The 27,563-nt window shown below is 42.8% G+C and overlaps 1 protein-coding gene across 4 annotated transcripts in view; it reads left to right on the top strand.

The window, feature by feature from the left end:
- traf3ip1 (TNF receptor-associated factor 3 interacting protein 1) overlaps positions 1 to 27,563 on the top strand; it is a 199,055-nt gene that overhangs the window by 55,413 nt on the left and 116,079 nt on the right. For 2 of the 4 annotated variants that reach the window (XM_068035905.1, XM_068035904.1), the window contains exons 5-7: positions 12,592 to 13,026; positions 16,962 to 17,045; positions 19,732 to 19,761. In XM_068035905.1, coding sequence (XP_067892006.1) covers positions 12,592 to 13,026; positions 16,962 to 17,045; positions 19,732 to 19,761 — 549 coding nt within the window. The remainder of the gene's footprint in view (positions 1 to 12,591; positions 13,027 to 16,961; positions 17,046 to 19,731; positions 19,762 to 27,563) is intronic. The other 2 variants (XM_068035907.1, XM_068035906.1) reach the window with 2 other exon arrangements.

The following is a 27,563-nucleotide window of genomic DNA, read 5'->3' as shown; positions in this document are numbered from 1 at the left end:
GTGATAGCTGAACCCACGGATGCAGTAATTCTCCTCAAAAGCCTGCAAGACGACTACTCGTGTCTCCTGAACAGAACTGCTCCAGAAAGATCCCAGTGACAGTGTCTACTTGTATCGGGACGCCAGACCAAAGGCCGTCTGGAGCGTTTCATATCTTTCTTATCCTTTTTCTTCAAGAATTGACAATAACTTGGCCAAAGTGTTTTTTTTAAAGTTTATCTCCGCAGAGCCAGTTTTTTCATTTTTCTTTCTTTTTTTAATCGGCGTGTGTATGTTCGGTTATTTTAGCAGGTTAGATATTTATACTTTCATATTTCAAACTGTGTTAATAAGCTTTGCATCTTTATTGAATAAGTCTTGTTTTATAATAAACCAATAATTTTGTTGTTAAAGAAAACTGGTTGGCGGATTTTTATTCTGAAACTAATCTGGATAAAGTATATAATTGGCCATATCGGTAACTGGGTAAAACATTTAACTATATATTGTGACCAGTGGAGTAGTGGAAATAGGGAAAGGCAGTGCATTCCTGCAACCTCGGTTGTGACAAGTGGTACAGATAAGGAAGCTCGTGGTGGGTGGCACTTTGATGATTTTGATTGGAGTTTGCAAGAGGAAGCGAATGAGGGTCAACAGTAACAAGGACGTGCTTTGGAGGGTGCTGCAGGTGCCGGCTGACAAAGGGGAAACATGGGGATCAAGGTTGCAGGATGCACAGACAGAGGCACAGCTTCCTTGAACTGTCGGAGAAGGAGTGCTTCTGAAGGCTGAGTTTATCATCTCAGGGGGTCGCAGACATCTGCAGACTCCTAGAAGAAGACCTAGAAGAAGGTCTGCTGGACCTTGCGGTCATGCACTACCAGTTGCTGTGAAAGTCACCACTGCCCTCAATTTCTTTTGCCTCTGGTTCCTTCTGGGGTGCTACTGGAGACACAGCAAGGATCTCAATCGGCTGCACGTAAATGCATATGGCAAGTAACGGAATGATTGTTTGCCAGGCCTGAGAGATATATAAATTTCCTCTGTGGTGACAATAACCAGAATGAGTGGGTGCTTGGATTCACATCTGTGGCTGGCTTCCCACACATGCAAGATACCACCGACTGCACACAGGTGATAATCTGAACACCCCTGATCAACCAGCAGTGCTTGTCAACCGCAAGAGATTTCATTCCATCAGTGTGCAACCGCAAAGAAAGGTTCATGCAGGTCTGAGCCAGATTCCCTGGAAGCTGCCATGATGCTTTCATACTGCAGCAGTCCAACATATTCAGATTTGGAACCAGCCTTAAAGAGGCTGCTGGACGCTGACACCTGAGAAACCCCACTGATGAACACCAGGAGCTCGACGACACAAGCCATATGACAACCAAATGTGTCATCAAGCAAGCCATTGACATGTTCAAGTTAAGCTTCAGGTTCTGGAACTGTTTGGAGATGCCATTCAGTACTCCACTGCGAGTCTCCAGGATAATCAGAGTGTGCTGTGTTCTGCACGGCATAGTGCAGCAGTGAGGACTCGAGGTGTAGGAGGAACAAGCTGCTCAGCGCTGTTCATCTGATGAGGATTCCAGTGGCCAGGAGAGATGGGGTGCAAAACAGCAAACCAGCGGGTCATATTGCTGCTTGAGATTGCTGGGATGCCCTAATTGCTTGAAGGCTTTGTTAGTCACTTGCACTGGACCAAAATAACTATAACATACCTCCCCCATTTCCCCCCCCCCATCCCTACTGCTGATACAAGAAGTCCTGCAATCATCCATCTATTTGTTCCACATCCACCAGTTGGTGTCAGTTAATTAATGTCTTCTCATTCAGCACCAAACAAATGAAAAGCAGAGTTGGCACTTGCCATTGAAGAATGGGGAGCATGGAAAGTTGATAGATTTAATGTGAAGTAAGAAATTAACTATATTAACAGATACTGTAGATAGCAGCGTATAAGGCGACCTTTGAAGCCTCCAAATATTGTTTCAAAAGGCGGGGGTCAACTTATATCCAAGTATAAAATGTGATCTGCCGGTGTGGCTGGCTGCCATTTTGAAATGTGGACAAAAAAAACACCAGTAATTCATATTAAATTAATGTGGCACAGTTTATTGAACAGATTAATTCTACGAAGATAGTTTTAACCACAATCAAAGTGTTTTAAAACCCTCTCAAATTGATTGCTTTTGGCATCTGATGCAAAGAGTTCATCGAATTCGTTCTGAGTCACTTTGACAATGGCATCGTCTTAACGATCCCACTCTGGATCAGATGTGGTGCTTTCAGTTTCATAATCATCCCTCCACAAGAAATCATTTTCCTCTCCATCCATTAAATTGGATAATCTGCATTGCAGCGCGCATGTTTCCAGTCTTTCCGAATGTTTTTTCTCAATCAACCATCCAGCTATTCCATTTGGCGCAAACATGATCCTTGAATGGCTTGTTGCAGCACACATCTAAGGTTGAACTACAGACGTTAGACTCCCCTGGTATAACTGCAGTGTGAGTGTTATTTCTTCGCAGGCACCTCTTGATCTCATCGGTTATATGGGATCTGAACATGTGCCACACTAATAAGTTGCATTCTTTACGTAGGCCACCGGGACGCCTATTCCACACATTATCGATCCATAGCTTCAGTTTGGCAAGTTTTGGGAACCTTGGAACACGAGGGATATTGTGAGCTTAGTCAAAAAGAAAAAGGAAGCATTCGTAAGGGCTAGAAGGCTGGGAACAGACTAAGCCCTTAAGGAATATAAAGCAAGTAGGAAGGAACTTAAGCAAGGAGTCAGGAGGGCTAAAAGGGGTCATGAAAAGTCATTGGCAAACAGGATTAAGGAGAATCCCAAGACTTTTTATACGTATATAAAGAGCAAGAGGGTAGCCAGGGAATGGATTGGCCCACTCAAGGACAGAGGAGGAAATCTATGCGTGGAGCCAGAGGAAATGGGTGAGTTACTCAATGAGTACTTTGCATCGGTATTCACCCAAGAGAAGGACTTGGTGGATGATGAGTCTAGGGAAGAGAGTGTAGATAGTCTGGGTCATGTCGCTATCAAAAAGGAGGAGGTGTCGGGCATCTTGCAAAGCATTAAGGTAGATAAGTCCCCAGGGTCTGATGGGATCTACCCCAAAATACTGAGGGAGGCAAGGGAGGAAATTGCTGGGACCTTGACAGAAATCTTTGTATCTTGGCTACAGGTGAGGTCCCAGAGGACTGGAGAATAGCCAATGTTGTTACTTTGTTTAAGACAGGTAGCAAGGATAATCCAGAAAGTTACAGGCCGGTGAGCCTTACGTCAGTGGTAGGGAAATTATTGGAGAGGATTCTTCGGGACAGATTTACTCCCATTTGGAAACACATGGACTTATTAGTGAGAGGCAGCATGGTTTTGTGAAGGGGAGGTCGTGTCTCACTAACTTGATCGAGTTTTTTGAGGATGTGACGAAGATGATTGATGAAGGAAGGGCAGTGGATGTTGTCTACATGGACTTCAGTAAAGCCTTTGACAAGGTCCCTCATGGCAGACTGGTACAAAAGGTTAAGTCACATGGGATCAGGTGTGAGCTGGCAAGATGGATACAGAACTGGCTCGAACTTAGAAGACAGAGGGTAGCAGTGGAATGGTGCTTTTCTGAATGGAGGGATGTGACTAGTGGTGTTCCGCTGGGACCATTGCTGTTTGTAGTATATATAAATGACTTGGAGGAAAATGTAGCTGGTCTGATTTAGTAAGTTTGTGGACGACACCAAGGTTGGTGGAGTTGCGGATAGAGATGAGGATTGTCAGAGGACACAGCAGGATATAGATCGGTTGGATACTTGGGCAGAGAAATGGCAGATGGAGTTTAATCCAGAAAAATGTGAGGTAATGCATTTTGGAAGATCTAATACAGGTGGGAAGTATACAGTAAATGGCAGAACCCTTAGGAGTATTGACAGGCAGAGAGATCTGGGCGTACAGGTCCACAGGTCACTGAAAGTGGCAACGCAGGTGGATAAGCTAGTCAAGAAGGTATACGGCATGCTTGCCTTCATCGGTCGGGGCATAGAGTATAAAAATTGGCAAGTCATGCTGCAGCTGTACAGAACATTAGTTAGGCCACACTTAGAATATTGTGTACAATTCTGGTCGCCACACTACCAGAAGGATGTGGCGGCTTTGGAGAGGGTACAGAAGAGGTTTACCAGGATGTTGCCTGGTCAGGAGGGCATTAGCTATGAGGAGAGGTTGGATAAACTCTGATTGTTTTCACTGGAATGACGGAGGTGGAGGGGCGACATGATTGAGGTTTACAAAGTTATGAGTGGCATGGACAGAGTGGATAGTCAAAAGCATTTTCCCAGGGTGGAAGAGTCAGTTACTGGGGGACATAGGTTTAAGGTGCGAGGGGCAAAGTTTAGAGGGGATGTGCGAGGCAAGTTCTTTACACAGAGGGTGGTGAGTGCCTGGAACTTGCTGCCGGGGAAGGTGGTGGAAGCAGGTATGATGGCGACGTTTAAGAGGCATCTTGACAAATACATGAATAGGATGGGAATAGAGGGATACAGACCCCGGAAGTGCAGAACGCTTTAGTTTAGACAGGCATCAAGATCGGCACAGGCTTGGAGGGCCGAATGGCCTGTTCCTGTGCTGTACTGTTCTTTGTTCACTCTATCCCCATCCATCCAATCGTTGTCATGGACATGCACAAAATCTCCTGTAGGAAACTTGATGTTGGACATGGTTTTATGTTTGAAAATTACCATAGGCATTAATTTCGTTCTGTCAGCCATGCAGACTAGTACTACTGTGAATCTTATCTTCTCACGTCCTGTAATTTTCACTAGAACTGTTTTCGAACCTTTTCACTGCACAGTTCAGTTGCTCAGCATATCGAAATTCATGGACATTTTATTCCTGATGTCAGTGTGACATAATGGGTACTTTTGTTTTTGCCACTGTCTGATGATCGCTGGAAACTGGTAATTTTGGCATCGAAGTCTTTTGGTCATCTCTGAGCAATGCTGGGTCTTCTGCCGCAATACTAGATGTTTTTGTTCCATAAAATGGCTATGTCAACTAGCCTTTGCTCCGAAATCTTTGCTGGACTCGGGGTTTGATTTGGCCCACAAAAGTGCATTGCATTTCTGGTGACGATGTAACCATTCTGATGATTTTTCAGAACGATTTCGATACATGCTTCTCAAGATCAGGCCAGTGAATGGGCCCAATTCTCATGGTGCATTGGACCTTGGACATCATCTTCAGGGCAGATTCATTCTTTCTTCCATTCTCGCACCAGTTTTTCACTTACACTGAACTCCTACACTACAGCACAGTTATTTGACAAGTTAGCAAATGTTACGACCTCTGGCTTGAGACCAGCTTCATGCTTCATTTGTTTTGCTGGAGAATCTATTTTACTTTGTCGTTCGCCATGTGGGATCCACTGTTTGGGTCTGTCTTAAACTTCTGCACATCTTCGCACCACAGCCATATCGCTTGCTTGATCTCTTGCACCCAGTTATAAGGTATGTAAAACATGCGTTTGTGGGGTGAAAAATTAAAGCTTACTATGAATACGAGTATGGTATGTTGTGGCTGAAAAGGTGGGGGGGGGGCACAGTTTATACACCAAGTATATGGAAAAACTTGATTTTTGATGCCAGAAAAATGTGGTTGTCTTATACGCTGGATCAATCTGTGATCGATGGTCTACGGTATTCAAAAACACCCATATGCATAAAACTTTTCTTTTTCTGATCCTGGCTCTTCTGCGCGGTGCAACTTCTGCAGAGGTCCTGGCGGACTGCTCTGATCCCTGGTCTAATTTCTGAGGCATTCACAGCCTACACCCTCTGGGTGTTGGAACCCGTGAGGTCTCTGCCAATGACTGCTCCACCTGCACCTGTGCAGGGGCAGACTGGACCAGCGGGAGGGGAAGCAACATTTCGGGTACTGGTTTGGAGGGGGGATGATGGGTGGTAATGGGTGAAATGTGCACACGCTTTGAGAGGAGTGCACACTTTGTTCTCCCTTATAGCCATCCTCCCTCCACTGGCCAGCGAACATCACTCCTGCCTGTCTGTGGGAGAGCAGCTTGGAGGTGATCGATGATGCCTTGGAAGCCCACCCTCCACATCTAATATATCTGCCAGCCTGTGTAAGTCTGGTAGACGTATTGGCATTCAGAGCTTGCATGGCTGTCATCTAGATCTGCAGGGACTCATTAGAGACCAGTCTCTCAATGCAAAATTTCACAAGTACTCAAAATTATTGATATATACCACAGAAGCAAGGGATCTGGTACTGAGCCCCGCGGAACCCCACTGGCCACAGCCTTCCAGTCACACAAACACTGACCATTACCCTTGATATAGTTCTTAGGGCTAATGGGATCAAGGGATACGGGGAGAAAGCAGGAACAGGTTACTGAGTTTGGATGATCAGCCATGATTGTATTGCATGGCGGAGCAGGCTCAAAGGGCCAAATGGCTGCCTACTGCTGCTATGTTTCTATGTTTGCTTCCTGCATCTGAGCCAATTTTGGATCCACTTTGCCTTGGATTCCATTGACTTTTACTTTTGTGACCAGTCTGCCATGTGGGATCTAATCAAAAGCCTTGCTAAAACCATATAGACGACATAAAATGCGACCCTCCTCAAAAAAAAAATGCAATGTTAGTCAGACGCTATCTTCCCTTACCAAATTTGTGCTGACTGTCTTTGATTAATCCATGTCTTTCTAAATGAAGGTTTATCCTGTCTCAAAAATTTTTTCAAATAGTTTTCCCAGCGTCGAGGTTTGGCTGGCTGGCCTGTAATTACTCTGTACCCGTTTTAAACAATGGTACGACGTTAGCTGTCCTCCAATCCTCTGGCACCACAGCTGTAGCCAGAGAGGATTGGAAAATGATGGTCAGAGCTTCCCTTAACAACTTAGGATACATTTTGTCTGGGCCTGGGAATTTATCCACTTTCAAAGTTGTTAAACCCCTTAATACTTCCTCTCTGTTAATTTCATCTAATATTTTACACTCCTCTTCCCTTTTTGCAATGTCTGTATCATTGCTTTATTTTGTGAAAACAGATGCAAAGTATTCATTAAGAACCATATCAACGTCCTCTGCTTCCACACACAAATTACCCTTCTGATCCCTAACAGACCCTACTCTTTCTTTCGTTATCCTCTTGCTCTTAATGTATTTATAAAGATAAACTTTTGAGTTTTCCTTTATTTTACTTGCCAACATATTTTCATGCCCTCTCTTTGCTTTCCTAATTTTCCTTTTAATTTCACCCCTACACATTTTATACTCTTAGTTTTCTGCAGTTTTGAGCCCTCTCCTTTAAGCCCCTTGACATCCAGTGGGCTCTGGATTTGTTCATCCTACCCTTTTTCTTTCAGGGAACATATTTGCTCTGAATCCTGACCATCTCTTCCTTGAATGCTTTGCACTGATCTGGCACTGATTTATTCTCAGTAGCTGTTTCCAGTTCACTTTAGCTAAATCACATCTCAGTTTTAATAAAATTAGCTTTTCCCCAGTTGAGAAGTTTTATTCCTGGTCTATCTTTGTCCTTTTCCATAACTACCCCACATCTAACTGAATTATGATCACTTCCACCAAAATGTTCCCCAACTGATACCCCTTCCACCTGCCTAGCATCATTCCCTATAGCTAAGTCCAGAACCGCTCCCTCTCCAGAGCAGAGAGAGGGAGAAAAGACAGTGGGAGCAGAGCTTTAAAAAGCACGCCAAAAGGAACCGAGTCGGAGACCACAAGAGAGAGAGAGGGTATTTTAAGGGAGTTAAAACAAGAGAGAAAAAAAACTAAGAGTGACATCACAGGAAAACAGTAAGTTCATTGGTTGGTAAGTAATTGCTAGTTGAATTACCTATTCTAAATTGATTTCAGATTAAAGGTGAATAGGAGAAATATTTTACAGATTAAAAACTAAAGACCAGTCGGAAATTTAAAAAACAAATTAAAATTTAATTAAATAAAATAGAGATGCAGGGCCTGGTGATTAGTTGTACTTGCATGATGTGGGAGCTGGTGGACCCCATTGTGGTTCCTAGTGACCACATCTGTAGCAAGTGTTGGCTGTTCGAGGAACTCCAGCTCAGAGTTGATGAGCTGGAGGCTGAGCTTCAGACACTGCGACACATCAGGGAGGGGGAGAGTTACCTGGACGCAGTGTTTCAGGAGATCAACACACCTTCTAGATTAACTACCTTGAATTCGGACAGTGGTCAAGGACAGGAGGGTGTGACTGAGTGAGGCAGGTAGAGGGATCCAGGGGGGTAGTGTTGCAGGAGCCTCCGCCCTTGTCCTTGTCCAATAGGTTCGAGATTCTTGCCCCCTGTGTGGATGAGAGCAGGGACTGTAGGGAGGATGAGCGAACTGACCATAGCACTGTGGTACAGGGAGTCATTCAAGTGAGGGGGGAGAAAAGAGGAATGTAGTCGTAATCGGGGATAGCATAGTTATAGTATAGACACTGTTCTCTGTTGCCAGGATCGAGAGTCCCGAAGGCTGTGTCGCCTACCTGGTGCCAGGGTTCAGGATATCTCAACTGGGCTGCAGAGGAACTTGGAGTGGGAGGGGAAAGATCCAGTTGTCGTGGTCCACTTGGGTACCAACGATATAGGTAGCACAAGGATAGAGGTTCTGATGAGGAAACATGAGCAGCTAGGGGCTAAATTAAAAAGCAGAACCAAAAAAGGTAATAATCTCCGGATTACTACCTGAGCCATGAGCTAATTGGCACAGGGTCAGTAAGATTAATGAGGTAAATGTGTGGCTCAAAGATTGTGGGAGAAATGGGTTCGAATTCATGGGGCATTGGCACCAGTACTGGGGAAGGAGGGAGCTGTTACGATGGGGTGGGCTCCACCTGAATCATGGTGGGACCAGAGTCCTGGTGAACCACATAACTAAGGCTTGAAACTAAATAGTGCGGGGGAGGGTTTAGTTGCATGAAAAATTAGGAAGTCAAAGTTGAAGGAGAAGGTAGGAGTGCAGGTTAGTGATGAGGCTGATTGTTACCAGAAAATAAAAAGTAGGGACAGAACGTGTGAACGTCATATTGCACCAAGGAATCGTACAAGAGTAGGGAAATTTGATAATAGAACAAACTTAAAGGCTTTGTATCTGATTGCACGAAGCATTTGGAATAAAATTAATGAGTTAACAGTGCAAATAGAGACGAATGGTTATGATTTAGTGGTGATTACTGAGATGTAGTTGCAGGGAAACAGGTTTGGGAATTGAATATCCAAGGGTACTCAATATTTCAGAAGGAAAGGCAGGAAGGAAAAGGAGGTTGTGTAGCTTTGTTAGTAAAGGAAGAGATCAGTGCTGTAGTGAGAAATGATATAGGCACTGGAGATCAAGACGTAGAATCAGTCTGGGTAGAACTAAGAAATAGCAAGAGAAAGAAGTCCCTGGTGGGAATAATCTATAGGTCCCCAAAAGTAGTTCCGCAGTGGCGCACAGTATAAACCGGGAAATACTGGGGGCTTGTAAGAAAGGTACGGCAATAATCATGGGTGATTTTAATATGCATATAAACTGGATAAATCAAATTGGCAAGGGTAGCCTTGAGGGAGAGCTCATTGAATGCATTAGAATGTATTTTTATTTTGGAGCAATATGTTGTGGAACCAACCAGGGATCAGGCTATTCTAGATTTGGTATAATGTAATGAGGTGGGTTTAATTAATGATCTCATTGTTAAGGATCCTCTAGGGAAGAGTGATCGTAGCATGCTAGAATTTCAAATTCAGTTTGAGGGTGTGAAACTGGAGTCCCACACTAGCATTCTGGAGTTAAACAAAGGTAATTACATAGGCATGAGGGCAGATTTGGCCCTAGTGGACTGGGCAGGAAGACTAAAAGGTAGGACAGTTGATGAGAAGTGGCAGATGTTTAAGGAGATATTCGATTCCTCTCAACTAAAGTATATTCCAGAGACTAAGAAAGATTGCAAGGGGGGGTGCGGAAAAACATACATGGCTAAGCAAGGAAGTTAAGGATAACATAAAGACAAAAACTAAGGCATACCATATTGCAAAGGCCAGCGGCAGGCTGGAAGATTGGGAAACTTTTAAAGTTCAACAAAGGGTTAGTAAAAAAATAATAAAAAGAGCAAAGGTAAATTATTAAAAAAACTGGTGCAAAATATAAAAACAGAAAGCAAAAGCTTCTATAAGTATATAAAAGGGAAGAGAGTAGCTAAAGTGAATGTTGGTCCCTTGGAAGATGTGAATGGGGAGTTAACAGTGGGGAACACAGAAATGGCGGAGACACTAAATCAGTATTTTGCCTCAGTTTTCACGGTGGAGGACACTAGTACCATACCAACAGTAACAGGTAATGTAGGGGTTATAGAAAGGGAGGAACTTGGAACAATCATCATCACTAGGGAAAAAGTACTGAGCAAACTATTGAGATTGAAGGCAGACAAGTCCCCAGGGCCTGATGGCCTATATCCTAGGGTCTTAAAGGAAGTGGCAGTGGAGATAGTGGATCCATTGGTGATAATATTCCAAAATTCCCTGGATGCGGGGAAGGTCCCAGTGGATTGGAAAAATGCTAATATTATTCAAAAAGGGAGGGAGGCAGAAAGTAGGAAACTGTAGATCAGTTAGTTTAATATCTGTCGTTGGGAAATTGTTAAAATCCATTATTAAGGAAGTAATAACAGGATATTTAGAAAGTCAAAATGCAATCCATCAGAGTCAGCATGGTTTTATGAAGGGTAACTCGTGTTTGACTAATTTGCTAGAGTTCTTCGAAGATGTAACAAGTAAAGTGGATAATGGGGATCCTGTCGATGTAGTATATCTGGACTTCCAGAAGGCATTTGATAAGGTGCCGCACAAAAGGTTAATACACGAGGTAAGATCATATGGGGTTAGGGGCAATTTATTAGCTTGGATAGAGGATTGGTTGACCAACAGAAAACAGAGAGTCGGGATGAATGGGTCCTTTTCTGGTTGGCAAGATTTAACTAGTGGGCTGCCACAGGGTTCGGTCCTCAGGGCCCAACTATTTACAATCTATATTAATGACTTGGATGCAGGGATAGAATGTACTATAGCCAAATTTGCAGATGACACTAAAATAGGTGGGATAGTAAGTTGCAATAAAGAAATAAATTTACAAATGGATATGGATAGGTTAGGTGAATGGGCCAAAATTTGGCAGATGGCGTTTAACGTGGTTAAGTGTGAGGTTATCCATTTTAGTCCGAAGAATAGAAAGGCAAATTATTATCTAAATGGAGAGAAACTTCAGAGTGCTTTGGTGCAGATGGATCTGGGTGTCCTCGTGCATGAATCTCAGAAAACTAGTATGCAGGTGCAGCAGGTCATAAGGAAGGCAAATGGAATTTTGTCATTTATTGCTAAAGGAATAGAGTATATAAATAGGGAAGTGTTGCTGCAACTGTACAAGGAATTTTGGAATTAGTGAGACTGCACCTGGAGTATTGCGTACAGTTTTGGTCCCCTTACTCAAGTAAGGGGGGATGTACTTGCATTGGAGGCAGTTCAGAGGAGGTTCACGAGATTGATTACAGAGATGAGGGGTTTGTTTTATGAAGAGAGATTGAGCAGTTTAGGCCTTTTCTCTCTGGAGTTAAGAAGAATGAGAGGAGATCTAATTGAGGTATATAAAATGATTAAGGGGATTGACAAAGTAGACATAGAGAGGATGTTTCCTCTTGTGGGGCAATCTATAACGAGAGGTTATAGTTTTAGGATATGGGGTAGCAGATTTAAAACCGAGATGAGGAGAAATTACTTCTCTCAAAGGGTCGTGAGTCTGTGGGATTCACTACCCCAGAGTGCGGTGGATGCCGGGACATTGAGTAAATTTAAGGAGGAGAGAGACAGATTTTGAATTAGTAATGGGTTGAAGGGTTATGGAGAACAGGCAAGAAAGTGGAGTTGAGGCCGAGATGAGATCAGCCATGATCGTATTGAATGGCGGAGCAGGCTCGAGGGGCTGAATTACCTACTCCTGCTCCTAGTTCTTATGTTCATGATGGTCTTGCTACATACTGGCTAAAAGTTCTTCTGAATGCATTTTAAGAATTCTGCTGCCTCTGTGCCTTTCACAGTAATTCTATCCCAGTTAATGTTAGGGTAGTTGAAATCCCCTACTACCCTATTGTTTCTGCACTTCTATCTCCTTTGACTGGTGTCTATAGCACACTCCCATTCGTGTAATTGTCCTTTTTTGTTTTTTCAGTTCAACCCATATGGCCTCATTTGATCCTTCCACCATATCATTCCTCCTCTCCCACAGCTATAATTGTTTCATTAACCAATATTGCGGACTCCCCTTTTTTAATCCCCCTGTCTATCTTACCTGAAAGCCCTGTCACCAGGAATGTCGAGCTACCATTCTTGCACTCTGATTGAAAATTAGAAGATTTCATTGAAGCAACTTTGCATGTTGAATCAGTAAGTTGAAAATTGAGTCGAAAATAGCCTGTTTACTGGTACAGTTGCTACACATCTTGTAACCTTTTTGAGTTTCTGTGTAGTACGTTTCAACAACTGCAGTGTTTATGAACCGTATTTTTCCAATTTTTCTCTTAAGGAAAGAAATGAGAATGGAATTAAGCACACTAGTGGAGACAGAAAAGAAAAGGAACAGTCAAAGGAACAAGGGAAACCAGTGGACAAAGAAAGAGACCGACACAAAGATGGCGATAGACGAGAAAAGGGAAAGGAACTGGAGAGGGACCGAGCAAGAGCAAAAGAAAGAGATCAGGAAAACCACAAGAATCGAGGGGATGGAGAAAAAGTGGAAAAGGACAAGACTCGAGATGGAGAAAAAGTAGAAAAGGATAAATTTAGAGGAGATGGGGAAAAGGACAAAGAGCGAAGCAAAGAAAGGGAAAGAAACAGAGACAAAGACAAAGTGAGGGAAAAAAGACAGAAAGACAAAGAGCGTGAGCATTCAAGAGACCAAGCCAGAGATCAAGAAGTGGAAAGGGAAAAAGCCAAAGAACAGGAAAAAACAGATAGAAGGGTAATTATAAATTGCATGACTTTATTTTAGTTAGTGGGATATGGTAACGTGTACAGTGCAAAATATGGCAATTAAGTTGAGCAAATGTTTTGCAGATGTTAAAAGAATGCGTGCAGCCAAGTGCAAAACAAACCCATGTGATTTTTGCCATTCTGGAAACCAGTTAACTTCCAATTATGCCAATTCATTAGGGATGGGTAGTAAATGCCCACCCACATCCCATGAATGAATATAAAAAAGATTCTGTTGAAGCCCACTTCTGACAAGTGTATATAATCTTGTAACTCATACTCTTATTTCTAGAATTGAATACCAGATTTAACTTGCTCTGTTTAACCTAGAAACCGTATACAGTTGTCAAACTCTTAACCATTCTATTATTGTAAATATATTAAATTTTTCTTTAAATGACTATATTACAGTGCATTTAAATTTGCAAATCAGTTTAACAACCAACTATTAAATGACTACCAACATGGGTTTATCAGAGATCGATCTTGCCTGTCCAGTCTAGTAAGCATTTTGGAGGAAATGACATCCCAAATTAATAGGGAAGTCATCTGATGTAGGGGAAGATGTTAGCATCGACAGGTGCCCTAGAAGGATGAGAGCAAATGGACTGAAGGACTTTATTCACCAGAAGTGAGTTTGTGACTGTACACTGTGCAGAATTTGAGATTTAATCACTTTTGTAATACAATTGATTCAAATGGTCTTTGATAAACTGCTGAACTCCTTTCGAAGCTATGGTCGGTGGGTATTCAGGAAAAAGCATTAATATGGATTAGTAGCTAGGTAAAGGGAAGGAAGTAAACATTGGTGTCTGACCAGAAAAGTTGTATTGGGCAAAAAACCTTTATGTAGGTTATCCGAGATACCCTTCAGATTCAATGAAAGGTAGTTGATTTCTAAGATGACACCAAATGAGAGCAGACTATGCAGTCAGAGAACAAAGAACAAAGATAATTACAGCACAGGAACAGGCCCTTCGGCCCTCCAAGCCTGCGCCGATCCAGATCCTCTCTCTAAACATGTCGCCTATTTTCTAAGGTTCTGTATCTCTTTTCTTCCTGCCCATTCATGTATCTGTCTAGATACATCTTAAAAGACTCCATCGTGCCCGCATCTACCACCTCCTCTGGCAATGCGTTCCAGGTGCCCACCACCCTCTGCGTAAAGAACTTTCCACGCATATCCCCCCTAAACTTTTTCCCTTTCACTTTGAACTCGTGTCCTCTAGTAATTGAAACCCCCACTCTGGGAAAAAGCCTCTTGCTATCCACCCTGTCTATACCTCTCATGATTTTGTACACCTCAATCAGGTCCCCCCTCAACCTCCGTCTTTCTAATGAAAATAATCCTAATCTACTCAACCTCTCTTCATAGCTAGCGCCCTCCATACCAGGCAACATCCTGGTGAACCTCCTCTGCACGCTCTCCAAAGCATCCACATCCTTTTGATAATGTGGCGACCAGAACTGTACGCAGTATTCCAAATGTGGCCGAACCAAAGTCCTATACAACTGTAACATGACCTGCCAACTCTTGTACTCAATGCCCCGTCCGATGAAGGAAAGCATGCCGTATGCCTTCTTGACCACTCTGTTTACCTGCGTTGCCACCTTCAGGGAACAGTGGACCTGAACACCCAAATCTCTCTGGACATCAATTTTCCCCAGGACTTTTCCATTTACTGTATAGTTCACTCTTGAATTGGATCTTCCAAAATGCATCACCTCGCATTTGCCCTGATTGAACTCCATCTGCCATTTCTCTGCCCAACTCTCCAATCTATCTATATTCTGCTGTATTCTCTGACAGTCCCCTTCACTATCTGCCACTCCACCAATCTTAGTGTCGTCTGCAAACTTGCTAATCAGTCCACCTATACTTTCCTCCAAATCATTAATGTATATCACAAACAACAGTGGTCCCAGCACGGATCCCTGTGGAACACCACTGGTCACACGTCTCCATTTTGAGAAACTCCCTTCTACTGCTACTCTCTGTCTCCTGTTGCCCAGCCAGTTCTTTATCCATCTAGCTAGTACACCTTGGACCCCAAGCGCCTTCACTTTCTCCATCAACCTGCCATGGGGAACCTTATCAAACGCCTTACTGAAGTCCATGTATATGACATCGACAGCCCTTCCCTCATCAATCAACTTTGTCACTTCCTCAAAGAATTCTATTAAGTTGGTAAGACATGACCTTCCCTGCACAAAACCATGTTGCCTATCACTGATGAGCCCATTTTCTTCCAAATGGGAATAGATCCTATCCCTCAGTATCTTCTCCAGCAGCTTCCCTACCACTGACGTCAGGCTCACCGGTCTATAATTACCTGGATTATCCCTGCTACCCTTCTTAAACAAGGGGACAACATTAGCAATTCTCCAGTCCTCCGGGACCTCACCCGTGTTTAAGGATGCTGCAAAGATATCTGTTTAGGCCCCAGCTATTTCCTCTCTCGCTTCCCTCAGTAACCTGGGATAGATCCCATCCGGACCTGGGGACTTGTCCACCTTAATGCCCTTTAGAATACCCAACACTTCCTCCCTCCTTATGCCGACTTGACCTAGAGTAATCAAACATCTGTTCCTAACCTCAACATCCGTCATGTCCCTCTCCTCGGTGAATACCGATGCAAAGTACTCGTTTAGAATCTCACCCATTTTCTCTGAGTCCAAGCATAACATTCCTCCTTTGTCCTTTAGTGGGCCAATCCTTTCTCTAGTTACCCTCTTTCTCCTTATATATGAATAAAAGGCTTTGGGATTTTCCTTAACCCTGTTTGCTAAAGATATTTCATGACCCCTTTCAGCCCTCTTAATTCCTCGTTTCAGATTGGTCCTACATTCCCGATATTCTTTCAAAGCTTCGTCTTTCATCAGCCGCCTAGACCTTATGTATGCTTCCTTTTTCCTCTTAGCTAGTCTCACAATTTCACCTGTCATCCATGGTTCCCTAATCTTGCCATTTCTATCCCTCATTTTCACAGGAACATGTCTCTCCTGCACGCTAATCAACCTCTCTTTAAAAGCCTCCCAAGGTTTTACAAAGAGAATTAGAAAGGATTTGTTGGACTGATCAGTGGCAATTGAAGTTCACAGTTGGTAAACTAATTTCATTATGGACAAATGTGAGTTACTGCATTAGTGAAAATAGGAGGTATATGTACTCCTTAGGTGGGATAAAACTTAACCAAGAGGAAAGTTCAAAGAGGCTTAGAATTTTTGGCTGATTCATTGCTCACCATGATCATAAGAGATGGCAATAAACAAAGCAGAAAGAATACCTGGTTATCTCATTAAATAAGGTCAATTCAAAATGAAGTTCATCCTGAAAGTGTGCAGTCTGCACCTGGAGTACTGTGTACGTTGCTGGTCGTCATAATGTAAGTGACTATCCAGGCTTTGGAGTTAGCATAGTGGACAGCAGTGAGACTAACCCATAGTGTCAGAAGAGCTATGCAAAGTAACTTAATAAACTGGGATTCTTCAGCCTTAAAGCAGTCTCTCACAAGAGGCCGCATAAAGTCATAAAATGGGATATAGTAAGTGATGAACCTGAATCAATACTTTCATAGAGAGCAAATTTCGGGCAGAAATTACGAAGTATTTCTTCAAACGCAAGTTAACAAGATAGCTGGAACACATTGCCAAGAAAGTTGGTTGAGGATAAGATACTGGATTCATTTAAGAAACTGCAAGATGCTTTAATGGGAAGGTGTTAGGTTAGACATATGTACCCTAGAAGGATGAGAGCAAATGAACTGAAGGACTTTGTTCACCAGAAATGAGTTTGTGACTGTACATTGTGCAGAATTTGAGACTTAATCACTTGTGTAATACAAGTGATACTTGTTTTTATTTAGAAATATTTAAAATATATATTATTCTAACTTGTTTTAATGCTGCTTTTTATTTCTGTAGCCTAAAGTTGCAGCTGAGGAAAAACCACCTAAACAGCATCTAGAGGTGATGAAGAAAGACAGCAAAATTGATGCAGACCAGGAGGTATGCAGTGCGCATTTAACCCAGGAGAATATTCATTGTGTGCCTGCAAACTATTTATTGTAGAGAAATATAAAGTTTATAAACTAAGTGCAACACTCAATCTGAACTCTACCTGTAAACAAATCTTATGGTGTTTGCAAAAAATATTCTATCAGCAAGTTAAACCAGTCAAAGTAATCTGATTAATCATGTTTATAATATGAAATTCCATCCATAGGCGTACATTTTTCTTTGCAAAGAACGGGTATATTTTTGTTAACGTTTTTATGTGGATTTGTTCTTGTTATCTCGTTTCGCTGGCTGTTTGGGATAAAAATGGTACCAGTGTATTCCAAATTCCATGTACAAAAGTGCAGCAAAGCTGCATTGGTTTGTTACAACACCAGAGCAAACATAACTTCACTTTGGCAGGAAGAATAAAGAAAAAGAGTATTACTTAAGCAGAGAAGGACTGCAGAACTCTGAGGTGCAGAGAGATCTAGGTGTTACAAGAGGAATTGAAAATAAAAGTAAGGATGCTATGTTTCAGTTATACAGGGCATTGGTGAGACCACATCTCGAATACTTGTGCAGTTTTGGTCTCCTTATTTAAGGAAGGATGTGAATGTGTTGGAGGCGGTTCAGAGGAGGTTTACTAGATTGATACCTGGAATGAGCGGGTTGCCTTGAGGAAATGTTGGACAGACTGGGCTTGTTTTCACTCGAGTTTAGAAGAGTGAGGGGAGACTTGATTGAAGTATATAAGATCCTGAATGGCCTTGACGAGGTGGTTGTGGAAAGGATGTTTCCCCTCTTGTGGGGAGTCCAGAACTAGGGAGCAGTGTTTTAAAATTAGGGGTCACCCTTTTAGGACAGAAATGAGGAAATTTTTTTTCTGAGGGTTGTGCGACTTTAGAACTTTCTGCCTCTGTAGATGGTGGAGGCAGGGTCAGTGAATAATTTTAAGGCAGGAGTAGATCGATTCTTGTTAGGCAAGAGAATCAAAGGTTATCTGGGTAGATGGGAGTGTGGAATAGTCAGTCAGCATAAGGCAGGGATTCAGATCATTATCAAGAGATCCTTTCATGTGCTTTCTTGGGCATTAGATGAGTACAGGATTAGACTCGACACTTGCTGTCAAGGGTCACACATGAAATTAGCAGATAATTTTTGTAAGTAGAGAGAAAAAGACAGTTTACATGTCATGAATTATGTTGTCATGAATATATTTGTGAACAAATCAGGACCATTTTCAGCTTTATTTGTAAATCTGAGTGGAATAGCTCAATCTTTGTCAAGTAAACTTGACACTCTTGTTATGATTAGCTATTCCATTCAAGGCCAGGCATCAGTTTTGATGAAGTGTGAATGGAGTGTCAAATTATACAGTTGGGGTGAGGGAAGGGAAGATGTGGGCTTGTACACAGGTACTGAAGTGAATGTACCGGCTTTGTCCAGGACATTGGGGAGAATTCTCCTGCTCTTCAAAGAGTGTCCTGAAATCTTTTATGTCCACCTGATGAGGTATCGGTTTCAAGACTCATCCGAAAGATTGCACCTTCAATAGTGTAGTACTCCCTCAGTACTGCACTAGAGTGCCAACTGAAATTATGTGCTCAAATCTCTTCAGTGGGCTTGAACCCACAACATTCTGAATAAGAGGTGTGTGCTGCCCACTGAACCACCGCTGACACCTGAAAGGAAGCAAGATACTCTTTGAAAATGCCATGGTTGTTGTCAGGTGCAGCTGTAAAGTCGTAGAAATGGTAATTTAGAGGAAGCCATTTGGCCCATTTCACCTCAGCTAGTGCTATTGGTTGATGAGCAGAATAAAACCTTTGGAGGGTTGGGTCAGTATCGGCAGTTCTATAATGTAGTTTTAGTGCCTGCATGAGGAAACTAGTGGCATTGGTTCCATAGCACAACAAAGGATATGAGTATTGTACACCATTCAAAATGGAGCTGGACAAGTTTCTGCACACAAAATACATCTAGAGTTTTAAAAGATGGCAAGACTGACAGCGACAATTTTACCAACTACTGTGGTCTCCTGCAGCTTGCTTGATTGCTTTCCGGGGTCATAGAGAAATTTCCAGGAGTTACTTTTTCTGAAATTGCCTGGTTTTTTTTTTTCCTTTTTGCTACCTGTCCCAGGCGATTGTGTGGCTGCAGAGGGGAGAGGGGGGGGGGGGGGGGCGGGTTGCAGGGTGGGAAGGGCTTAATGGTTCCTGCAAATTGCACCAAGTGGAATGGGACAGGCTTGATAGATCAGCTGGTCTTTGCCTGTCCTTTTTCATGTTAGATGCTAAGGGCATATAGCATTGGAGTGTTCACACCCACAATATGCAATTGAACACATTTTTTAAAGATTAGTTGCTGGCGGTTGTTGCTTGCAGGGATTTTTAACGTGGAGAATTATTTTGATGGAATGCTGTGCAATAAAGAAATTGTTGGCTTTTATTTCTAAAATCAAATTAATGTGATTTTGGGTTTCAATTATCTCCCTGCTTTTCATGATGGTATAGTGCTGTATATTAATTCATCGAAATTTCCCTTCAGTGTGCACTTTATATTAAAAAAAACCTTGCGAATCTTGAATAATTAATATAGACTTAACTTTAATGTTTGTACTATTGCAATTTGTAAAATAATTTTGTAGTTTTTCTGTTCAGTCACTAATAATTTTCATTTTAATTACTGCAAACAGGATAAAGTAGTTGAGATTCCTGGAGCAAAGGTAGTGCACTGTTTACACATTTCCTGTAGATGTTTATTTTGTGAGTTAATTTTATAAGTAAGACCGCCTTTTTAAAAAAAAAAGTTTCAAATAATTCCAGAAAGCTTAATTTTAATTCTCAAAAACCCATGTTTTATCAGATAATATGCTCCATTCCTTATCCCATAGGGTGATCTTGCATAGTGGACCACATCCTATTCTAGCCTATAACCGGTCAGCAAGAGGTGTAACTTAAGTAGACAGAGGAGTTTGACAATCAGCTTTTTCTGTAAGTGCGTACTGATCAGAGGTGGGGAAAGTTGGGGGGAACAAGTAGTGAAATATACAGAGGAAAAGCTTCTGCAGATTGAGACAGGAAGCTTGAATAATGGGCAGCTCCATAATTTTAACACTGATTTCTATTTGAGATAAAACACTAAACCCCCATCTGAGTTACTAAATTTCTATTTGTAAACTAATTGTTTAGTGAAATAACTTCCAGCACAAATGATGCATAATTTATTTCCCAATAATTTTACTGAAGGAAAATGCCCCCCAGTGATATGAAAGTAATGGGGTTTAAATTAACTAGCCACCCCAGAAACGGGTGTGGGGGGTTGCAGTATGTGATTAACTCGCACCTGTATATTGTGTGATATCTTTGTGCTGCCTGCTGTTTTAAATGATTTCTCCTGTAGTTTGCCAGCTCAATGTGTACGGAATGCAAAAATTAGAACTTTGGCTATCTCACTGCAGCCATTGCTCACCACGTTGTTCATTGGTTACATGCATCAGCAAGGGACCCAATATCCCAATTGGCTAGTGCTACTTAAAGGCAGCCGGCACCTCTTAAAGGGGAGCTGAGTTGTGGCTGCAAGAAGTGGTGGGAATCATTTGAAAACTCAGTCTGTGCTCTCATACTTTGAACAATAGCTGAACTTGCGGAAAGAAGGCAAGACATCCTATATCCACAGTGGGGGTGGGAGGCCCTCCAGACTAATACTTAGGTGGGGGAAGAAGTAGCGGCAGAGGTCAGTACTAGGAGTCTAGGTTTAGCAACATGGATGCAGTGCAGGAAGAAGTTTACCAATCTGATAAGAGTTGTCAAGATGAATGAGTTGATTTTCAAATGGCATATTCTACCAACTACACCACTAGCCTCATTCACTGCTCAATTTACTACACCCCCATCAGCCACCTATTTATCAATCAGTACTAAATCCTTCATTCATATGCTTTACCTCACCCTCACACACTTAGCACTGTTGCAAGACTCACACCCACAACACTCAGCGCACACACATTGACAACTATTCAACCATGACAACCACATCATCTAAACATATTGCATGACACTCACTGACGTACTTAATTTTTTTTGGAGGAGAAGGTGGCGCATAACAGTAGGCAGCAGAAAAAAACTGAAGGAGGACAAGTGTACCTGCATGCTTTAACCACATGGAGGAGACAATACTGGTTATCATGGGAGGGCAAATCACTGAGATAGTGACCACTGGAGAGGCTGGAGGTATCTTTGATGGGGGTATCTGCATACCTAATCCTCCTTCCATTACTACTCTTACACACCCTCCACCATTTTCCCCTCACCCGACAATTTCTTCTGACTCACAAGTTGCAGAAGCATGCACTTGTACTTTCTCTTCTCCACTCACTACAACTGAACGCTTGTCCCTTTTTCATGAACCCCAGAATTTGAAAATCCCAGTCAGAGGAGGAAGCGGAAATAGACAATGGAGGTGAAGGCACAACATGACTTGATCTTACACACGCACTCACCAGCTCAGAGCCTGACATTGCACATATTTTAGAGGCTAGGATAGAGGAAGAATCTACATGTGGTGCCGCACCAGGCACAAGTGCACAGGACGGGGTAGAAAGGATAACGCAGGTGCCAGTCTGTCGGAGGGTGAAATCACACAATTATTCTGCTGCAGAGGAGTCAGATGAGGACTTTGATGTGCCAAGTTAGAGTAGAAGGTTGATGCATCTACATAACCAAAATGCTGACTGCATTGGAAAACCTGTCAGAAAGCCTGTGCTCAGTGTTGGAGCATGGAGGAGTCCAGCACCAACTTGATACAAAGCTTTGCACAGAGCTTAGAGCCTGTCCTTTCCAACATGGGACGGGGTGGTCACCTCTAGCAGCACGCCTACGTAGTCCACCGTGATCCAGTGTCTGATGGCTGATGTCACAGCTTTCATTGTAGCACAGGCAGCTTCCACTGTAGTGCAAACAGCTTTCATCATAGGTCTGAAGGGCTGCTTCCACTGCAGCAATCGAGCAGGTTATTGCCTCAGTGTGCAACGCAGATTTGACTCCAGTGTTGCCATTTTCAAATGCCAACGCCCTGCCCTAACCTCGTACAACTGAACAGAATGGAGGAAACTCCACAACATCTACTTAAAGGGATTTGGAACTACTACAAGGTTAGTTGATTTTTTTTCTTCTGGCTGCTGGTGTAAATCTGTGTTTTTACAGATTGCCACCATGGCTCCAATACCATGTTCAAAGGGGGCTTCCAGTGCATCACTGCTGTCCATCAGTGTGTTTTCCAACAGATCAGTAGGATTGTGGAGGTGCCTCCCTGGAGAGTGGTAGTGGCTCCGTGGAGCATGAACTTGCTGTTCTTCCTCAGGTTGGCAGCATTCCTTCTCCCCCAGTGTCCTTGCCTGTCTGCCAGGCAGCACAGACTGCTGTAGCTTACCCTGAAACAGTGCAGTATGAATCTGGTCCTTCTGGGCCAGAGCTGCCCCAGGTCACCCTCCAAGGCCTGGCTTGATAATTGAAGGTCAGCAGCCTTCCACCAGCTATGGTGCAGCCACAGAGGAAGCTACTAGGATAGGCAAAGTCACGTGGAAGACGGGCATTAAGGGAATACACAAGGGTAGTTAGTTCATCTTTGCACACATTCTGTAATGATTGAATTTATACATTTGGATTGGAATGTGCATTTTCTAGTGGTTTTTGTTTTGAGGACAATGTGATGGTCAATGATACAGGAAAGGTAAGGAGTGTGGGACTGTTGGTGAATGGAGAGGTGTAGTTGGTACTGGTATGACTCATGAATTATTTGATCATGTAAATCCCAGGCAGAAAGGGGTTGTTTATGTTGTAGACTCCTTTTCCACTTGGTCTTGCTCCACTTCCTGTTGCACTTCCTTGTCCTTGTCCTCTTCCTCATGCTCCTGCTCCACAGCCTATTGCTGGATAGTTGGTAGCAAGGGGTATTGCAAGGTTGTGCAACATGCAGCATACCACCACAAACCCTGATACCCACTCAGCTGAGTATTGCAGGGCTCCTCCAGGCAGCTGAAGTGATGCTTGAAGGCGCGGATGGTGTGCTGTATAATGTTCATTGCATGGTTCTCGTATGCTGTGTGCATGAGTGTATGGGTTCCGGACTACAGTTATGAGCCATGTCATGAGTGGATAATCCTTGTCATCTAGTAGCCAACCTTTAGTTGTGGTGGGTAACCTACACATGGACTGCCACAGAATGAAGGAATTGTGACTGCTGCCAGGATAACGGGCATTCACCTGTCTGTGATTGAGGGAGTGGAATCCCTACTGGTTCATCAAAATGCCAGAGTTTACACGAACCGTATGCAAGGCGTGCAGTCAATGGCACTCTGAACCATGGGGCACCCTGCAATCCTTGTAAAGCCTTGTACTCATGCCGCCTGGTTGTCACTGACTAGATGGAATGAGATGAAGCTGTCTTTCTGTGTATAGAGAGCTTCAGTGATGTTCCTTATGCAACAAACTGCTCCATATATCTTCAGCAGCAGTCTGGAAGGAGCCAGACACACAAAGGTTAAGAGCCATGGTCACCTTGACAGCTTCAGGCAATGCTGTCCTTGCCCTGCTTTGAGCAGATTTCAGTCACTGCCTCTTTTGTGAAGCAAAGCTGTTTCAAGTCGTAAGAGAATTACTCCCTAAAGATCTTAGGAAGATATGGCCTCCAGTTGAGAACCCTTCTTCCCCTTCTTTTAGAAGCTTGTCCTACTCGTGGCCTCACTTCATTCTCCTAAATCATGCTCAATTCCCAGAATAAGGCCTACCAGGCCACCCATATCTGGAAGCAACTTAGAAACATAGAAAATAGGAGCAGGAGTAGGCCATTTGGCCCTTCAAGCTCACTCTGCTATTCATTATGATCATGGCTGATCAACTCAGTAGCCTGTTCTGGCTTTCGCCCTATACTCTTTGATCCCTTTAGACCCAAAAGCTATATCTAACTCCTTTTTGAAAACATTCAATGTTTTGGCCTCAACTGCTTTCTGTGGTAGCGAGTTCCACAGGCTCAGTACTCTCTGGGTGAAGAAATTTCTCCTCATCCCAGTCCTAAAAGGTTTACCCCGTATCCTTAGACTATGACCCCTGGTTCTGGACTCCCCCACCATCGGGAACATCCTTCCTGCATCTACCCTGTCAGAATTTTATAGGTTTCTATGAGATCCCCCCTCACTCTTCTGAACTCCAGCGAATATAATCCTAACCGACTCAATCTCTCCTCATACGTCAGTCCCGCCATCCCAGGAATCAGTCTGGTAAACCTTCGCTGCACTCCTTCTATAGCAAGAACATCCTTCCTCAAATAAGGAGACCAAAACTGCCCACGATATTCCAGGTGTGGCCTCACCAAGGCCCTGCATAATTGCAGCAAGACATCCCTCCTTCTGTACTCAAATCCTCTCGCTATGAAGGCCAACATACCATTTGCCTTTTTTACCGCCTGTTGCACCTGCACGCTTACCTTCAGCGACTGGTGTACAAGAACACCCAGGTCTCGCTGCATATTCCCCTCTCTCAGTTTATAGCTGTTCAGGTAATAATCTGCCTTCCTGTTTTTGCTACCAAAGTGGATAACCTCACATTTATCCATATTATACTGCATCTGCCATGCAATAGCCCACTCACTCAACTTGTCCAAATCACCCGGAAGCCTCTCTGCATCCTCCTCACAGCTCACCCTCCCACCCAGTTTTGTGTCATCTGCAAATTTGGAGATATTACATTTAGTTCCCTCATCTAAATCATTGATGTATATTGTGAATAGCTGGGGTCCTAGCACCGAACCTGCGGTACCCCCCTAGTCACTGCCTGCCATTCGGAAAAAGACCCATTTATCTCTACTGTTTCCTGTCTGCCAATTAATTTTCTATCCATCGCAATACACTACCCCCAATTCCATGCTCTTTAATTTCACATGCTAATCTCTTATGTGGGACTTTGTCGAAAGCCTTCTGAAAGTCCAAATAAACCACATCCACTGGCTGACTCTCATCAACTCTACTAATTACATTCTCAAAGAATTCTAGTAGATTTGTCAAACATGATTTCCCTTTTGTAAATCCATGCTGACTCTGTCCAATTCTACACTGTTCTCCAAGTGTTCTGCTATAAAATCTTTGATAATGGACTCTAGAATTTTCCCCACTACCGATGTCCTGCTGACTGGTCTATAATTTCCTGCTTTCTCTCTATCTCCCTTGTTCAATAGTGGGGTCATGCTAGCTACCCTCCAATCTGTAGGAACTGTTCCAGAGTCTGTAGAATCTTGGAAGATGACCACCAATGCATCCACTATTTCTAGGGCCACTTCCTTAACTACTCTGGCAACCAAACCATTAGGAGACATTCCTCATAGCTTATTGGCACTGATTATATATTGACAGAATCTGAACAAATGGACACCAATGATGCACCATGTACTTCGCATGCACATATGTTGGTCCTTTACCAGCAACAGATTGTGGCAGATAATGGTCTAACTGAGCATGGACCAAATGATAGTGAAGATCAAGATAAGGCCACTTATCCCAAAGGTCAACAACCGAATGTTGGGACTAGAGTGACATATATGCCGGAAGGGGATGGTGAATGGAGGGAGGCCACCATTATAGGAAGGACTGAAAAGGCCACAGGGAAATACAAACATTGGGTTGAATGTGCAAGATAAGGGACAGGATATCAGATGTATAGATTGGCCGAAGGAGGTGAAAATGTGGAAGGCCAGAAAATGCAGTGTAAGTTCAGATAGTGGGCCTGCAGATAATCATAGTCCAAGGAAAAGGTTATAAACTTGTGAAAGGAAGTCTGGTCATAGGAGGGGCAGGTGGAGTAGTAGTCATCCAGAAAGGTATAGAAAATCTTGTAGGGGACTTGGTTTCGCAAGCGCAAGAACCAGAGAGCAGGTGAGGAGCGCCACAAGAAGTAGGAACTCTTACGATAGAGAAGCTCTAGTGATAATAGAATGCAAAACAAAAAGAGCTTGATAGTTGGAGAGAGTTTGGCATATACACGGAGGTGCCAGATAGAGGACAACCAGCATTGTCCCATAGATGGATCTGTACAGAGAAAGTAAGTACTTCCCGATGGTATGTATAAAATTAAGGTCAGACTTGTAGCTCGGGGATTTGAGGAACAACTAGGTGACCAAGAAGTTAGAGTAGGCTGCCCAATAGCAGCAAAAGCAAGTTTGAGGATTTTCCTAGCCCTTTTAGCGACACACTCATGGGAATGTAAGTCCATTGACATGAAAGCGCATTTTTGCAAGGGGAGAAATTTTTAAAGCTTCCTTTGGTAGCTTTGAGATGTCAAGGGGAAATTATGGATGCTAAACAAGTGTGTTTATGGGCTAAATGATGCATCCAGGGTGTGGTATTTTGCAGTTAGGTCCACCCTACTAAAAGCTGGTTGTATTCAGCTAAAAGCAGATCCGACAATGTTTTATTGGTACTATGAAGAAAAACTAGTAGGCATTTTCTTGATGCACGCATTTTCTGTTGGGAGGATCTGCGGCATTTCAGAAATTTGTGGTAAATAAAGTACTACAGGAATTTAAAATTGGAAGTTGGGCTTCTGGAGCTTTTAAATATATAGGGTTGAATGTTAGGCAGGCGAAGGTGTGGGTAACCCTAAATCAACAGTCTTAACTAGAGAATGTTAATATGATGCCAATAAATCGGGCCAGATCCTCACAAAAGAAAGACTCCAACCAAGAAAGAAGCAGACCAGTTATGGAGCTTAATCGGGCAATTAAACTGGTTGTGCACACAAAGTAGGCCGGACACTTGCTATGATGTATTAGAATTGAGTGCCATGCTAAAACATGCTACTATTGGGGAAGTGCTGAAAGCCAATAAGACATTGAAGAAATTGAGTTTAGACAAATGTACACTCCAGTTTCCAGCATTGGATGACCCAGAAGAAATGAAATTAGTAATTTTTAGTGACGCCTCACAAGCTATTCTTCCCGATAGTTATTCGAGTGCAGCAGGGTTCACTATATATTTGGTGGGAAGAAATGATAAATATTGTCCACTAGCGTGGGAATTGAAGAAAATAAAGAAGATAGTTAAAAGCATCTTAGCTGCTGAGACACTTGCACTGATAGAAGCGATAGATATGGGTATGTATTTATCGAGTATTTTAAAGGAACTCTTGTATAACGGGCATTCAGAGAAAATTTTTCCTATAGAATGCTATATAGATAACCATTGTCTCTGGGACAATGTCTGTTAGATAAAAAGTCACGGAAAAGAGGTTGAGGATTGATCTCGCGAGTATAGAAGAAATGTTGTAAAGAAAAGAAATTTCCAAAATAAAATGGGTTAACGCAAGTCATCAGTTGTCAGATTGTTTTACGAAGAGAGGTGCTTGTTCAAAGAAATTGTTGGATATCCTCAAAGAAGGCCATCTTGTGTTATGATGAATTAAGAAAACATGAAAAATCTTTAATATTAAGATTGCTTTGTACTTCTTTAAACAAGTCTTTTTGTTTAAAAAAAAAAGGGAT

Source organism: Heterodontus francisci, chromosome 7 (assembly GCF_036365525.1).
Source record: "Heterodontus francisci isolate sHetFra1 chromosome 7, sHetFra1.hap1, whole genome shotgun sequence".
Lineage (NCBI taxonomy): Eukaryota > Metazoa > Chordata > Chondrichthyes > Heterodontiformes > Heterodontidae > Heterodontus > Heterodontus francisci.
This window is presented reverse-complemented; position numbering and strand designations above follow the sequence as displayed.